The sequence below is a fragment of the Physeter macrocephalus genome, chromosome 8 (genome assembly GCF_002837175.3).
Source record: "Physeter macrocephalus isolate SW-GA chromosome 8, ASM283717v5, whole genome shotgun sequence".
In the NCBI taxonomy this organism is placed as follows: Eukaryota; Metazoa; Chordata; class Mammalia; order Artiodactyla; family Physeteridae; genus Physeter; species Physeter macrocephalus.
The window spans coordinates 126,303,386-126,319,994 of record NC_041221.1 but is presented as its reverse complement, the minus strand read 5'-3'; the positions used below and the strand labels follow the sequence as shown (position 1 = coordinate 126,319,994).

Genomic DNA, 16,609 nt, shown 5'->3' with positions numbered 1-16,609 from the left:
GAACTCTTTTTTTTTTTTTTTACAGATTTGTAACTAGATAAGTGGCTGGCACTAGAATGTAAATCAGCTACATCATTAAGCACACAGTTTAGTTCAACTGACATTTTTTTTGAATTTCAAGACTTTTTCAACAAAGCGAGCAATGTGCTATATTCTGGCATATCTCCTTACCTCATCAGAGACCACATTTCCACTATAAGATCAGTTATTGAGCAGCTAATGAGAAACAAATTTAATGGAAAGAATTGTACTACATACACTAAAGTAGATTCTAGATGACCTTCAAGTATTATATGGCAATAAAGAGAGACGAGAGAGAGAGCGGGAGGGGAAGCAAATAGAAAACAACTAGACAAAAATATTTTCCTAATTGTAGAATGAGGAAGCACTTCCAATTGCAAAAAACTACAGAAAAAATAATATGAGATTTGACTACTAAAAAACAGTCTGCAGGTCAAAAACTTTAAAAGACAAGATTAAACTAAGAGAACTAGGAAGATCTTAACAATATATTTGATCAAAAAAGAATGTCCTTAACATTAGAAGAACTCCTGAAAAATTAATCTCTATTAGCTTCAGTTTCCTCATCTGTAAAAAGATGATAATACTTAGTTCAAGACTTCTGTGAGATTGGATTAGATATGAATAAACTGTTTAGTACAATGTCTGATAATAAAAGAAGTCTTTTAAATTATTAGATAGTCTTTAGCAACCTAATATAAATATGATATTATAAAACTTTAAAAATACTGTGTAATTGTGCAGTTGAGAGTTAACTCCACAAGTTTGTGTGGTCCCTAACCTGTACATTCTAAACAAAGGTCTGGGACTTGCCTTGCTCTTCAGAGCTAACTCTAAGCCCTTGAAATATCCTGCCTATTAAAAAAGTATCTTTGTTTCCTTGGGGGCCCTGGGACATGTCCAATAGTTAATACTAACAATGTGATTTGTGGTGGGGGACTTAGAACAGCTTGACCTCTGTAGGGAATAGGTGGTCAGCCATGCCTACGTGACTAAATTCCACTAAAAACCCTGAGTAACAAGGCCTGGGCCTGGGTTAGCTTCTCTAGTTGGCAGTATAATGTGCGTGTTCTCAGACATTATTGAGAGAATTAAGCATTGTCTGTACAACTCCACTAGAAGAGGACATGTGGCAGCTTGTGCCAGGTGTCCCCTGGACCCTGCCCTATGTGCCTTTTTCCTTTGCTGATTTTAATCTGTATCCTTTTACTGTAATAATCTATCATTATGAGTAAAACAGCTTGGCTGAATTTTACGAGTCCTTCTAGCAAATCATTGAACCTGAGGGTGGTCTTGGGGACTCTCCCCCCCCCCACAGTAATGTAACCACAATTAATATATTAATAATAAATTACAGCTTGAAATCAAAGTATAATCTCTTACTTTAAGAAATTTTGTTCATAAAGATGACATAAGACATATAAAATATAGTGAATATGTATATACATATGTATTCACAAACCCTGTCAAAGTTATGAACAATTTCATAAGGTATTTTATTTATAAAAATGAAGTTTTAGCCTTCATCACAGTAAATTAATGAAAGTCCTATCTGTATTTCATGAGTATGAAAACATTAAATACCAATAAAAACATTCTAGGGCTTCCCTGGTGGCGCAGTGGTTGGGGGTCCGCCTGCCGATGCAGGGGACACGGGTTCGTGTCCCGGTCCGGGAAGATCCCACATGCCGAGGGGGGGCTGGGCCCATGGGCCAACGGGAGGGGCCACAACAGTGAGAGGCCCGCGTACACAAAAAAAAAAAAAAAAAAAAAAAAAAAAAAAAAAATTCTATTGTTGAAATTTTTGGTTATAAGAAAAATAATCACTCCCCTGACCTACCATTTAGAAAGAAAAATAATTTTGGAAAGGAATCATTAAATATTGGTATAAATCATTTATTTCCTCTCTCTTGCTATGGAGTCTAACTTACACTTTTGCATATACTTACATATAAGATTTTTAATTGGTAATTTCTCTAAGGAAAATTTTAATATATTTTTGCAGACATTACTTAAGATTCTTTCGCAATAGTAAAAGAAGGATACTTTTGTTCACTTCAATTACTTAAATTCTCACCCCCCACAAGAGTCAGTTTTATTACTTGGTGGCCCATATTGACTTTCCCAGCTATACATGGAGTTGCTCTGGGAATTTCTAGAGATCAAATTCAAGGCAACAATCATAAATACACTCAAATCAATTTAGAATCATTTCATGTGTAATTATAAATGTATTCTTGAATTGACAAGTTCAGATGAAATCATTCTGCCTTTCTTAAACTGTGGGTTGAAAAATTAAATGATCCATTTCTGCCTACAGGAAAGATATTGAATATACTGGAAGAAATTATAACCAAAAAAAGAAAGAAATCCAAAAAGAAAAAAAAATAAGAATTAAGTAGCTTCATTTAAGTAGCTGAATCTTAATTATACCTCTAAGTAAAAGAGCTCTGTTGGTGTGTGTGTGTGTGTGTGTGTGTGTGTGTGTGTGTGTGTGCGCGCGCGCGCACGCGCACATGCACAAGAATCCATAAATATACTTATCTAACATCTATGAAAACTTTCCCTATGTGAGAAGCTATGTGTATATGAACATTGTTTTTTATTTCCTCTTCCTACATTTTTGTTTCATTGTGCTTTTTATCTTACACTGGATGATGATGATGTAATTTATATGGATGAACTTCCTGCTGTTTGTTTGTTCTTTATGAAGACACCATTACTCTAACTGCTATCGTGTCCCACTATCTAGCAGCAAGAAAAATTTTAGCCTCTACTGTTGAGACAAATATTGCTTACTGGTAAGGAGAATTTTTAGCAGCTAAGTAGTTCAACATATATCACGTGTCCTGGTATTAGTCCATCAAGCATTACACATACCTTTGGCACATCTCTATTGATTTTGGGTACAGCTCTATAAAAGTCAAATAAAATAATATTTTACTACCATTTTAGCCATTCCAACCTGAGTTCCTGGTCATAAACCAATGTTTCTACTACATAAAGCTGAAGTGGCCTTTCCTTAAATTATATCATTTAGTTTTTTGTTTAAGTAGTTGTAGGTTCTTGACTGAACCTTTGCATATTAATGAAGCAACTTGTACTGTGGTTGGTTCCTTTAATTACTGTTTTTCCTATGTTTTAGAATATAACACAGACTGAAGAGATTAATTTAAAAGAAATTGCTTTTAAACTCTAAAATTTCTTCTTAAAGTGAACCCTCTAGTATTCAGGGTACTTGACAAAATTATTTAATGTCTGTTTCACTAAAAGATACTCAGCTTGTCTACCAAACTGTTAATGCATGGCTGAAGTAAAAATTTTAATTATTCAGAAACTTACATTTACAAAAATTGTATTTATGATTAATAAGCACTGTCTTAAAATATTTTTAACAATAACTTTTTCTTGCCTCTAAACATTATTGTCAGCATTTTTCTTTCAAATGATACATGTGGTTTTTCCTATTATGATTAAACTGAAACATCTTCCAATTATGAAAACTGTATTGGAATTAAGAATCTAAATCCTATGATTCCTGGTGTGAAATACTGAATGAGGTCATTGCATTGCATACTTTCCCTAAAGAATAATGATTTTAAAGTGTATTTATCTTTTCTTGTTTCTTTTTCAAATAACAAACTCCTCATACATTCTAGAGCACTTGAATGACTACTGAAATCCTGCATGGGAGAAAATGAAAGTGTACCTACACATTTGAAAACAGTGACATCAAAAATCAATCCCTGGGGCTTCCCTGGTGGCGCAGTGGTTGGGAGTCCTTCTGCCGATGCAGGGGACGCAGGTTCGTGCCCCAGTCCGGGAGGATCCCGCGTGCCGCAGAGCGGCTGGGCCCGTGGGCCGTGGCCGCTGGGCCTGCACGTCCGGAGCCTGTGCTCCGCGGAGGGAGAGGCCACGGCAGTGGGAGAACCGCGTACCGAAAAAAAAAAAAAAAAAAAAAAATCAATTCCTTCTGATAATAGCCTATTTCTCGGACTAGGTTATGGGTACATTCAATTTTTGATAATTCATACGGCTGTATAATTATGACTTGATCATTTTCCTATACTTCAGTTTACTCTAATAAAACGGGTTTTTTTAAACAAACACCATTGTGTCCTATATAAGTTTTTGTCTAAGTTTTCCTTCACCAGTCAAAATCCACTGCCAACACAAGTTTACGCAATTGTCTACAGAGTCCAGGTATATAATGAAAACGAAGTCAGCTGGGTGCACGATAGCAGAGTGCTGCCGCCTGTGATGAGCTGGGAAAGATGGGCCCAGCCTAAAGGGTACAGACGCTACTCAACTCCAAGGAATGGCTGCCATATGGGACTGTGAGTCTAATGTTGTCAGGTCTGGAAATTTGAATTTTTATGTCAAATTTATACTTTTTAATGTTGGCAACTGATTCAATTTTTGAAACACTGCTGGCCAAACTAAATATGTCTTTGACCAAAGAGGTCTCCATAAAGATCAACTCCCTGAGTAGGACTTCGGTAAATCTGAGTTCAATTAAAATACTTTTCATCTGTACTGCTGAGAATGCTAGCATGTAGAGAAGCCTACAGTCAAAATTAAGTCTGATTCCCTAACCCACACCATTCTACTATAATGTATTTCCTGTAAATATGTGTCTATTTCTTATGTCCTTTGAATCCCAAACCAACCTCATAACACAGATATTATCCCCATTTTACTGATGAGAAATCCAAGGTCCAAAGATAGTAGACAACTTAATGAAGAAATTCAGAACAGTATGACCTGAGTTAGATGACTTGAGTTCAAATCCTTCCTCCATCATAGTATGTTTATAACTTTGCGAGGGCAAATTAACCTCTCTGTACTTCAGTTTTCTCCCCTATAAGATGGGTACTCTTACAGTCTACCTGACAAGAACGCTGTGGGGATATATAAAGATGCAGAAATGTGCCTGGCACATAGTAAGTGCTATATAAGTGTCGCTACCACTAATTATTATTGCTATTTTTATTATCTGTAAAATGAAATCCCTGCTTTTTGTGAGTTTTAAGTGAAATAACTTATGTAAAGTGCTTACTTAGAATTATGCCTGAGATGTACTTAATGTTCATTACACATGAATTGTGTGTCCAGTTTAATTCTCTTCCAGATGCATTACTCCTAAACTGTATAGATTAATTCCTTTGCTCTGTAGTGGATAATAACAAACAAGTACTATTAGAAGCTCGAACTATTTTTACTTGTACATAGTGTTTTCCTTGGATGCTTGAATAATGGTGTGTGTGTGTGTGTGTGTGTGTGTGTGTGTGTGTGTGTGTGTGCGCGCGCGCACGCGCACATGCACAAGAATCCATAAATATACTTATCTAACATCTATGAAAACTTTCCCTATGTGAGAAGCTATGTGTATATGAACATTGTTTTTTATTTCCTCTTCCTACATTTTTGTTTCATTGTGCTTTTTATCTTACACTGGATGATGATGATGTAATTTATATGGATGAACTTCCTGCTGTTTGTTTGTTCTTTATGAAGACACCATTACTCTAACTGCTATCGTGTCCCACTATCTAGCAGCAAGAAAAATTTTAGCCTCTACTGTTGAGACAAATATTGCTTACTGGTAAGGAGAATTTTTAGCAGCTAAGTAGTTCAACATATATCACGTGTCCTGGTATTAGTCCATCAAGCATTACACATACCTTTGGCACATCTCTATTGATTTTGGGTACAGCTCTATAAAAGTCAAATAAAATAATATTTTACTACCATTTTAGCCATTCCAACCTGAGTTCCTGGTCATAAACCAATGTTTCTACTACATAAAGCTGAAGTGGCCTTTCCTTAAATTATATCATTTAGTTTTTTGTTTAAGTAGTTGTAGGTTCTTGACTGAACCTTTGCATATTAATGAAGCAACTTGTACTGTGGTTGGTTCCTTTAATTACTGTTTTTCCTATGTTTTAGAATATAACACAGACTGAAGAGATTAATTTAAAAGAAATTGCTTTTAAACTCTAAAATTTCTTCTTAAAGTGAACCCTCTAGTATTCAGGGTACTTGACAAAATTATTTAATGTCTGTTTCACTAAAAGATACTCAGCTTGTCTACCAAACTGTTAATGCATGGCTGAAGTAAAAATTTTAATTATTCAGAAACTTACATTTACAAAAATTGTATTTATGATTAATAAGCACTGTCTTAAAATATTTTTAACAATAACTTTTTCTTGCCTCTAAACATTATTGTCAGCATTTTTCTTTCAAATGATACATGTGGTTTTTCCTATTATGATTAAACTGAAACATCTTCCAATTATGAAAACTGTATTGGAATTAAGAATCTAAATCCTATGATTCCTGGTGTGAAATACTGAATGAGGTCATTGCATTGCATACTTTCCCTAAAGGATAATGATTTTAAAGTGTATTTATCTTTTCTTGTTTCTTTTTCAAATAACAAACTCCTCATACATTCTAGAGCACTTGAATGACTACTGAAATCCTGCATGGGAGAAAATGAAAGTGTACCTACACATTTGAAAACAGTGACATCAAAAATCAATCCCTGGGGCTTCCCTGGTGGCGCAGTGGTTGGGAGTCCTTCTGCCGATGCAGGGGACGCAGGTTCGTGCCCCAGTCCGGGAGGATCCCGCGTGCCGCAGAGCGGCTGGGCCCGTGGGCCGTGGCCGCTGGGCCTGCACGTCCGGAGCCTGTGCTCCGCGGAGGGAGAGGCCACGGCAGTGGGAGAACCGCGTACCGAAAAAAAAAAAAAAAAAAAAAAATCAATTCCTTCTGATAATAGCCTATTTCTCGGACTAGGTTATGGGTACATTCAATTTTTGATAATTCATACGGCTGTATAATTATGACTTGATCATTTTCCTATACTTCAGTTTACTCTAATAAAACGGGTTTTTTTAAACAAACACCATTGTGTCCTATATAAGTTTTTGTCTAAGTTTTCCTTCACCAGTCAAAATCCACTGCCAACACAAGTTTACGCAATTGTCTACAGAGTCCAGGTATATAATGAAAACGAAGTCAGCTGGGTGCACGATAGCAGAGTGCTGCCGCCTGTGATGAGCTGGGAAAGATGGGCCCAGCCTAAAGGGTACAGACGCTACTCAACTCCAAGGAATGGCTGCCATATGGGACTGTGAGTCTAATGTTGTCAGGTCTGGAAATTTGAATTTTTATGTCAAATTTATACTTTTTAATGTTGGCAACTGATTCAATTTTTGAAACACTGCTGGCCAAACTAAATATGTCTTTGACCAAAGAGGTCTCCATAAAGATCAACTCCCTGAGTAGGACTTCGGTAAATCTGAGTTCAATTAAAATACTTTTCATCTGTACTGCTGAGAATGCTAGCATGTAGAGAAGCCTACAGTCAAAATTAAGTCTGATTCCCTAACCCACACCATTCTACTATAATGTATTTCCTGTAAATATGTGTCTATTTCTTATGTCCTTTGAATCCCAAACCAACCTCATAACACAGATATTATCCCCATTTTACTGATGAGAAATCCAAGGTCCAAAGATAGTAGACAACTTAATGAAGAAATTCAGAACAGTATGACCTGAGTTAGATGACTTGAGTTCAAATCCTTCCTCCATCATAGTATGTTTATAACTTTGCGAGGGCAAATTAACCTCTCTGTACTTCAGTTTTCTCCCCTATAAGATGGGTACTCTTACAGTCTACCTGACAAGAACGCTGTGGGGATATATAAAGATGCAGAAATGTGCCTGGCACATAGTAAGTGCTATATAAGTGTCGCTACCACTAATTATTATTGCTATTTTTATTATCTGTAAAATGAAATCCCTGCTTTTTGTGAGTTTTAAGTGAAATAACTTATGTAAAGTGCTTACTTAGAATTATGCCTGAGATGTACTTAATGTTCATTACACATGAATTGTGTGTCCAGTTTAATTCTCTTCCAGATGCATTACTCCTAAACTGTATAGATTAATTCCTTTGCTCTGTAGTGGATAATAACAAACAAGTACTATTAGAAGCTCGAACTATTTTTACTTGTACATAGTGTTTTCCTTGGATGCTTGAATAATGCACAGTTGTGTAGTGTCATGATTACTGCAAGGTTTATATCATTTGGAAATGTGAGTGAAATGAATCATGTGCCATGTAATGATTGTCCTGATGAGGATTTTAATAATGTAGTAAGATTTCATTCAGAGTATCAGGAATGGTTACAACATCCAGAAGACACTCTTCAAATTTAAATGATCTTCTCTGCCTCCTTGTTTACCTAATTAAAAAAAACTTAGGCTCAAAGCAAAAAATGAAAAGATATGCGGGTAGGTCAATAACTCAAATTACAAAGGTACGTGCTAATATATTAGCATAGCCAGGATTTTTACTTACTTGTGGCCCATTTCATGAGCAATTGTAAATGCAAGGTTCAGGCCATTGTCTTCAGCAATAATACATTTTCTCTTTTCACTACACATTCCACTCAAGTAAGCTATACCTAGAAAACACAAATGTTAATTATCAAATGTCAGAATTAAAATGCAAATATTTATGCTTGGTATTAATATAAGAAAAGAAAAATGATAGTTTTCCCCCTCAAATATGTCAATATTAAACTGTGATATCCAAACCCTAAAAACAATTTCAGGAGAAAATGCATATGTATATGACACTCAATAAACTGTTAATATTCTTTTCAATTTTATATTTTAGATGAAATTATTTTATCAATTATACAGTTCTCAAAAGGCATACCATAAACATACATTTTATAAATACCACTTTTCATTGTCATGTAAGATAAAGTTACAACTTAGAAAATGTAAATGAAAAAGCAATGATTATTTAAATATTTTTCAATTCTTGAAACCTAGTTTCAAAGAAATACCCTAAAATAAACTATATTTATGATTCTTGAACTCACATTTATATTTTTAGTTAATAAAATTTTGAAATTTTATTTTATGAAATACCATTTTAACTAATGTAACATAAAAACTATCTATGGTATTGGAAAACTGAAAATGTTTCCTTTGAAAATTTCTTAGCTAATAAGATGATCTGACCTTGGAGTACATGATACTGAAATATTATTTGAGACAAAAATTTCAGCAAGACATTTGATCTTTTGGTTTAAATTATTAGTAAAGAGGATAATATCTGAAATCACTAATACTCTTTAGTCAAAGATTTATGTACTATTTTACTAATTCAGATATACTCCTGAATAAATATCATTTAATACAAGGAACTATAATCTTCCAAGAGTATGTTTTAATGTATCTTCAAGTAACAAAAGTTATTTGTTATAAAAAAAAATTGTTATTTTTTGAATTAGTTGTATGTTCTCTAATTCTCATATCCTTATAAAATACATGTAAGCTCATTTTATGAAAAAATTAAAGCCAGGACAGGTAAAATGATTTGCAAAAGATCACATGACTACCAAAGATAAATCCATTTACCAGCTAATTTTATTTTGCTTCTGATTACAATTTAGAGCAGAGTTGCCCCTAATTAAAGGTGGTTAGCTGAATGCTTGTGACTTTTTTTCTCCAGAAACTTAAAGAATAATGGTAAGGAATAATTAAGTTTAAATAAAACAATAAACCACCTTGCCACGGGTTTTGGAAAGAGAAGATTCATGAAGGAACACGGACTGATTTAGTGGAGCCACAGCGCACATGACAGGAGAGAAGGATTTTAGGAGCCTGGGAGAACCCCAAAGAGGCACAAGACTGAGGCACACTAGGTTTGAGGAGAGGCATTGCTGGAGGGTTGAAAATGGAGATTAGTTCAAAGTTTATCCTTAACTACTCTTTCAAACCTTCATGCTGAATGTCAAGGCCTGGTATCCACTGGCCTATCAGACAAATGAAGATATATTTGTTAAGCAAAATGTAGCATAAACAGGTTATTTAAAACATATAACTATAGGAAGAAACAGCCAAGAGAGTAAATATACATATGTTACTTTCTCTAAGTATTTAGAAATTAAAATAGATCATATAGACATTTCAAATTCACAAATAGATGAATAACTTCTTTATTAATGGATGGGTGGATGGATGGATGAACGGATGAATAGAGAGATGATAAGCCCTACTTCATTTGGCTTATTAAGGCAACTGAAATTATTCCAGGGTTAAATAAAGATAAAGTGGGAAGGAAAGATGAAGGTAGTAATAAACAGAAGGGAGAAGAAGAGAAAGAGGAGAAAAACATGTTCTTATCTAGTTCCATTAAACGATAACTGAAATAAAAACTTTAAAAAATTCTTAAATGTAGTGTGAATTTTAGGAGTACTAAATCAGGTACTTATTAAAACAACAAAAAACGGAAAACTAAGATTTAGGAGTAACTGAACTTGTGTCATAATTGAACGGAAGAAGGAAGAAGAAAGAAGGAAGGGAGAGATGGAGAGTGAAAGAAAAGTATCTCCTCTTAAAAGGATATTAAAATTCTCTTGAGCATTTTAAGATTTTTTTAAAATATATAATTTTAGATTAAACGTTCTGCAAAAATTCTAAATCAAGCTCAACTATAATTAGCATACTGATGACCACTGTTTGGCACAAAATTTCCTTTAGAATGCCCATATATTTCACCACGTTTTTCACCACAACTAAAATAATTCCATCACCATAGGCAGATTAAAATTCAGCCAATGTGGGTTGTCATCATGTCATATATCCCTTCGCTACATGAACCAGTACATATCAAATTTAGTCACTTTAATAAGTTTTACATTTCTTCTCCCATACCCATTCAAATATACTGTTCCCAAATAAAAATAGTATTGTCACTTGTTTCAAATTCTTATATTTTCTATATTATTCTTTTTGTTGTATACTTACATATTTTTTCCATATTTTTCTGTAATGTTACTACATTGGCTAGGATTTTCAACATACTGTTGAAACAGGTGGTATTGAGCTCCATGTTTTCCCTCCTGACTTTAATAGGAATGTTTACAGTTTCACAATGGAGATGACTGCCATAAGGACTTCGAAAGATATAGCTTGTTAAGTTAAGGAACTTAATTTCTAATATTCTTGTGTGTCTAAGTGAAAAAGGAGGCAATGTTATCTGATGCATGGGTCAAAGGTGGATGGCTATTGGAAATAGTAACCGAGAGAAATAGGAAAGAGAGCTGAGATTTTGTAGATCGGGTATAAAGGAAGAATCCTAGGGTGTAAGAGGTGGCAGTAAAACTGAGAGTGAGAGAAGGGATAGACCTTGTAAAGGCTCTATGCTTGATAAGTAAAATAAGGCCAGAGCCTGATACGTGGGAGAAATGAATACAGTGGTCAGGAGAATGGAGTCCTCAATGAGGTAAAAGAACAGACACTTTCCAAAAACAGTATTGGAGACTGTGATAAGAGATAGATTTAGGGATTTTTAGATTTCAGAGCTGAAATTCCATGACATGATTAGGTATTGCCATGAGAGTAAAGAAGGGCAGAGGTAGAGGTTGAGCTCAAAGAATAATTAAGCAGTGTTGGGGGGACTGATACCATGAACATGAAATTGCACATGATCACAAATAACTTAGGTGGGACAGGTGGCCAACATCCATAGGAAATGTGAGCAAGAATCAAGGAGATGGATCAGTCACAGTGACAGTGAGGGACATGATGGTAAAGCTCAAGCTTCAGCTTCAAATGCTGAGTTTTTATATGAGGGCAAGAGAGATTTTGATTTAGAAGCAACAGTGGGAAGCAAGAGGAATGCAGAAGGTGTACAACTTCAGTATCTTCCCAGCACCAGCCCTGTGGTACAGGGGAAGAGAAAGAATGAACAGTGACCTCTCTGGGGGCCCTAAATTCTTCACCAGGTTATGGGAAATCAATGACTACTGTGTGGTCATATAAAAACATATGGTAGTAAAAATGATAATTTATAATATACAAGACATATTTTATACTGTAAAATATAAATTTATATAAAATAAAATTCAAAAATGATGAGTACATATTGACATAGAGGAATGATCACAACTAAGTGTTAAAAAATCCAAATCACCACATTTTCATAGGAAAACAAAAAGACCACATAAATATGCTATTTCGTTAACAGCAACTGTATTATGTGAAGAGATTGTGGGTAACTTTTCTTCCTTTTTTCCCATTTTCCAAATTCATGTAAGTGTTTATAATAGTTTTATAGTAAGAAAATTAAAGACATAAATATGATAATCATGTTTATGAAATTTGAATAGTAATTAATACAATGTCTTCTAGATCAGGGTGTAATTTAACAACCAAAAACTACCCTCTACCGCTATTCTTCTTTTAGTGAAATGTAAAGTCAAAATCTTCAACTAAGTTTCTGATAAGTTTGAATTTCATTGTTGTTACATTTGGCACACCGAGGAGATTTTCTTTGACTTAAAAGTTATGGAGAATTGTAACCATGACTAATTTAAATGACTTGCATTATTCTGTTTAAAAGCCCATGCTTTTCAGGTCCTTTCAAGAACCCACATGTTTCCTATTATAATAAGGGGTACAGGTTAGGAGGGGAAAGGATTTAACACAGCTGTTAAATAGCTATAATACAGACGTTTTTTAAAGCCCTCTTTTAATGTAGAAATTCTGAAAACAAAAAGGAAACCAAAACAACTTTTAATTTGTCATCTAAAAATGAATCAAATCATGCACCAGGAGTCAAGAGAATCTCTCATCTGAAAACAAAACACACTCTCCTGGACCAGATATGATACACCTCATCAAGATGATCAGAAACGGGCTTCCCTGGTGGCGCAGTGGTTGCGCGTCCGCCTGCCGATGCAGGAGAACCGGGTTCGCGCCCCGGTCTGGGAGGTTCCCACATGCCGCGGAGCGGCTGGGCCCGTGAGCCATGGCCGCTGAGCCTGCGTGTCCGGAGCCTGTGCTCCGCAACGGGAGAGGCCACAGCAGAGGGAGGCCCGCATACCACAAAAACAAAAACAAAAACAAAAAAAAAGATGATCAGAAACCTCTAAAACCCTACAGGATACATGTTACAATAACAGCCTAATCAGGACATCAGAGTTTTTAATGTGATCAAATGGGTGTATCCTACCAAAAGGAAGTCATCCAGCTCCCAAACTGCTGGCTTTAAACACTAGCTAGACCACCTCATTTCAAAATCCTGGCTTTCCTGGCATAAAATACTGCATAATCCTAGGTAAGTTATATATCTTATGATTGCACCCTATGAGGTAAGTTTTTACCTATGAGTCCTACTATTTCTTGAGGCCTAATGTAATGTAATGTAATGTGTGACAGGTCCCCAAGGTACAAAAATGAATACATGCTGAGCACTGTTTTCAGGAGCCTGAGCCACACAAACACGCATTTAAAAAATGTTCTGAGACATAGAGATGTACATAGGATATTATGGGAGAATAACTTACAAAAGACACTGAATAGGGGAAATCAAAGCAGGAAAGGCTTTTAGAGAGGGAAATAGCTTGGCAATATCATTGAGTGGGCAGAGGTGAGCCAGGGAAAGGAAGTGGAAGTTGGGGGGTAGAATTCCTGAACAAAGGACTGATCAGGGAAAAGCGTAAAATAATGCTTATAAGCTGATGTTTCCCGACAGAGGGACGCTTATGTTCCTTAAATGTGCAGTCCCGGTAGTACATCTCTGCATCAACACTGTATTTGGCACATTCTCAGTAAGGGGTACTTTAAAGGAAATGCATAGAAAGACTAATATAAAATGTGATTCAATGCAGGGCCTTAAATAAAAAATATAATTTAGAAGAATCAAATGTATTTCATCCACGAATTTGAAAAAAAATTTAAAATATTTTAATAATGATGCCCAGATAATGTAAAACCCACTTACACAATTATATTCAAATTGGGCCTTGAACATATTTTAAAACAATAACTTGCCTTACTAGTTTGCTAATTATCTGCCTCTGTTCCATTAAAAGGGAAGATGATGATCTAGGACTATAAATGTACAATTATATAAGTTATACATTTAATATCAGTATAGTTATAATGGTAATTAAAAATAGACTTCCAGATCCTCTTAAATGTTTAAGTAACCTATAACATTCTTAACAGTACAGTTTCTATGAATACTAAGAAAAAAAGTGACTTCTAATGACAACAGAAACGGTATTAGTTTAATGAAAAGTACAGTGAAACTCTGTGGTCAAATAAGGCAGAATATTGTTTAGACATTAAAATATTGCTTTTATGTTCTCACGTCACGTAGAATGAGACTCCTTTTCTGAAAAACACATAGAGTTGCCAAATAATATGTAATATACAAATTTTTGAATGTATAGCTAAGGTTGAAGTAAAAACAATTCTCAGGTACAGGAATAAAGCTTAAAAAAATTCAAGTCTGGAGTGATAAGATCATGAGTTAATGCTGTCAGAGCCTGGGTATCACATAAGATACAAGTCTTATTAAATAATGGGCGTGGTTTCAAAATATCTGCAGTGACAGGTATTAGTGAGTAAGGAACTGAGATCCATACACAAATCAGAAAGCCTGGAATAGCTGCTGTTAATGACTTTCAAACATACTTGAAAATAACTTTAAAAATCCATATGCAGGAAAGCAGCAAGGAACTCTGGCTCAAAATAAATTCTGGGTATGCTAGAAAAGACTCAATAAACAAATCAAAACTCCAAGCCACCATCATGCATAGGTGTGAAGCCACAAGAATACTAAACCATGAATTGTAATGTACAAATTGATCCTACAATTTGGGGATCATACAAGGATTAGGGATTTCCTTGTCAGTTAAGTAAAAATAAATGAAATATCACTATGATATCATCTCAGTAAACATAAAATTCCCACAGGAAAGCTGACTTAAGATGAGCTCACAAATAAAAATTACAAACCAAGTAAAGAAAAGGTTCACTGTGAGAGGGAAATCACCTCTACATAAAAACTAGAGAATAAATGACGTTGAAGTAAAGGTATTTTTAATGTAAAGATAGGGAGCTTGAAATCCACATTCACTGGGCCACCACAAACCAAATACATCTTTTTGTAAATTAGAGAAAGAAACCCCTTCTTAATGATAGCTTATATTAAAATATTGGTGTAGATAATGCTGTGATAAAGATAGGAGTGCTTATATCTTTTTGAATTAGTGTTTTCATTCTTCAGATAAATATCCAGAAAAGGAATAGCTATATCTAGTCTTAATTTTTTAACCACTGTCCATACTGTTTTCCATAGTGGCTACAAATTATTTACAAGAATCAAGATATGGAAATAACCTAAGTGCCCATCAATGGATGAATGAATAAAGAAGATGTGGTACATACATACAGTATAATACTTCTCAGCCATTAAAAAAGGATGAAATCTTGCTATATTCAACAATGTGGTTGGACCTTGAAGGAACTATGCTAAGTGAAATATGTAGATGAAGAAAGACAAACACCATATGATCTCACTCATGTGTAATATAAATGAACAAAAACAAAATAAATGAACAAACCAAACCAAATAAAAACACAAAGATACAGAGAACAGAGTAGTGGTTACCAAAGGGGAAGGGTCAGGGGGAAGGGCAAAATAGGTAAAGGGGTTCAAATGCATGGTGGCAGATGAAAACTAAACTTTTGATTGTGAGCATGCTACAGCATACACAGAAGTCAAAATATAATGCACACATGAAACATATAATGTTATAAACCAATGTTACTTCAATACATTAAAAAATTAATCAGAAAAAATTATTGGTGTAAAGAAATGTTAAAGAATTGTCTTCAAACAGAAGGAAAAATCCCAGAATCAAACATGGAAATACAGAGGAAATAAAGAATACCAGAAAGAGTAACTATATGAGCAACTGTAAATAAATATCAAATACACAAAACACTAATTTTAATGTCTTCCAATTTTAAAATACAGAGAACTAAAATACATGCAACAACATATAGTGGAGGGATAAATGGAGTTCAAGTGTTCAAAAGTTCCAGCAATATTAGGAGAGTAGTAAAAGGATACATGTCATAACACATAGGGTAATTTCAAAAGAACAGTAAAATAATATATAATCAACAGTTGTAAATATAGAAAATGGCATACAAATATTAGATTTACCTGTATAAAAAAGAAAGAACAGAGGGAAAAAGAAACAAGAAATAAAATTAAAAATGAAACAAATAGAAAGCTCACATTTTATACCAGAAATTTCATTAAATAAAAAAGACTAACTATGCTAAATTCAAACTAAGATTATAGAACTGCATAATAAAAATAAACCCCAACTCTACTCTGCTTACAAGAGATACATACACTTTAAATATAAGGACACAGATAAGTTAAAAGTAAAAGAATAGAAAATGATATAATATGTAAACATTAACCAAAACAGATCACAGGTAATAATATAAATACTACAAATGTACAAAATTATAGCAAATTGTTTAAGCCACAAGCATCAGGAGAGATAAAGGGATTTTTTTTTTAACACCTTTATTGGAGTATAACTGTTTTACAATGGTGTGTTAGTTTCTGCTTTACAACAAAGTGAATCAGTTATACATATACATATGTTCCCATATCTCTTCCCTCTTGCGTCTCCCTCCCTCCCACCCCCCCTACCCCACCCCTCTAGGTGGTCACAAA

At 34.5% G+C, this 16,609-nt stretch overlaps 1 protein-coding gene across 1 annotated transcript in view; it reads right to left on the bottom strand.

Moving 5' to 3' along the window:
* The window catches only part of ADAMTS19 (ADAM metallopeptidase with thrombospondin type 1 motif 19), a 307,854-nt gene that overhangs the window by 150,384 nt on the left and 140,861 nt on the right, over nt 1-16,609 (bottom strand). The window contains exon 8 of the mRNA XM_024123327.2: nt 8,399-8,504. Within this exon, the coding sequence (XP_023979095.1) occupies nt 8,399-8,504 (106 nt within the window). The remainder of the gene's footprint in view (nt 1-8,398; nt 8,505-16,609) is intronic.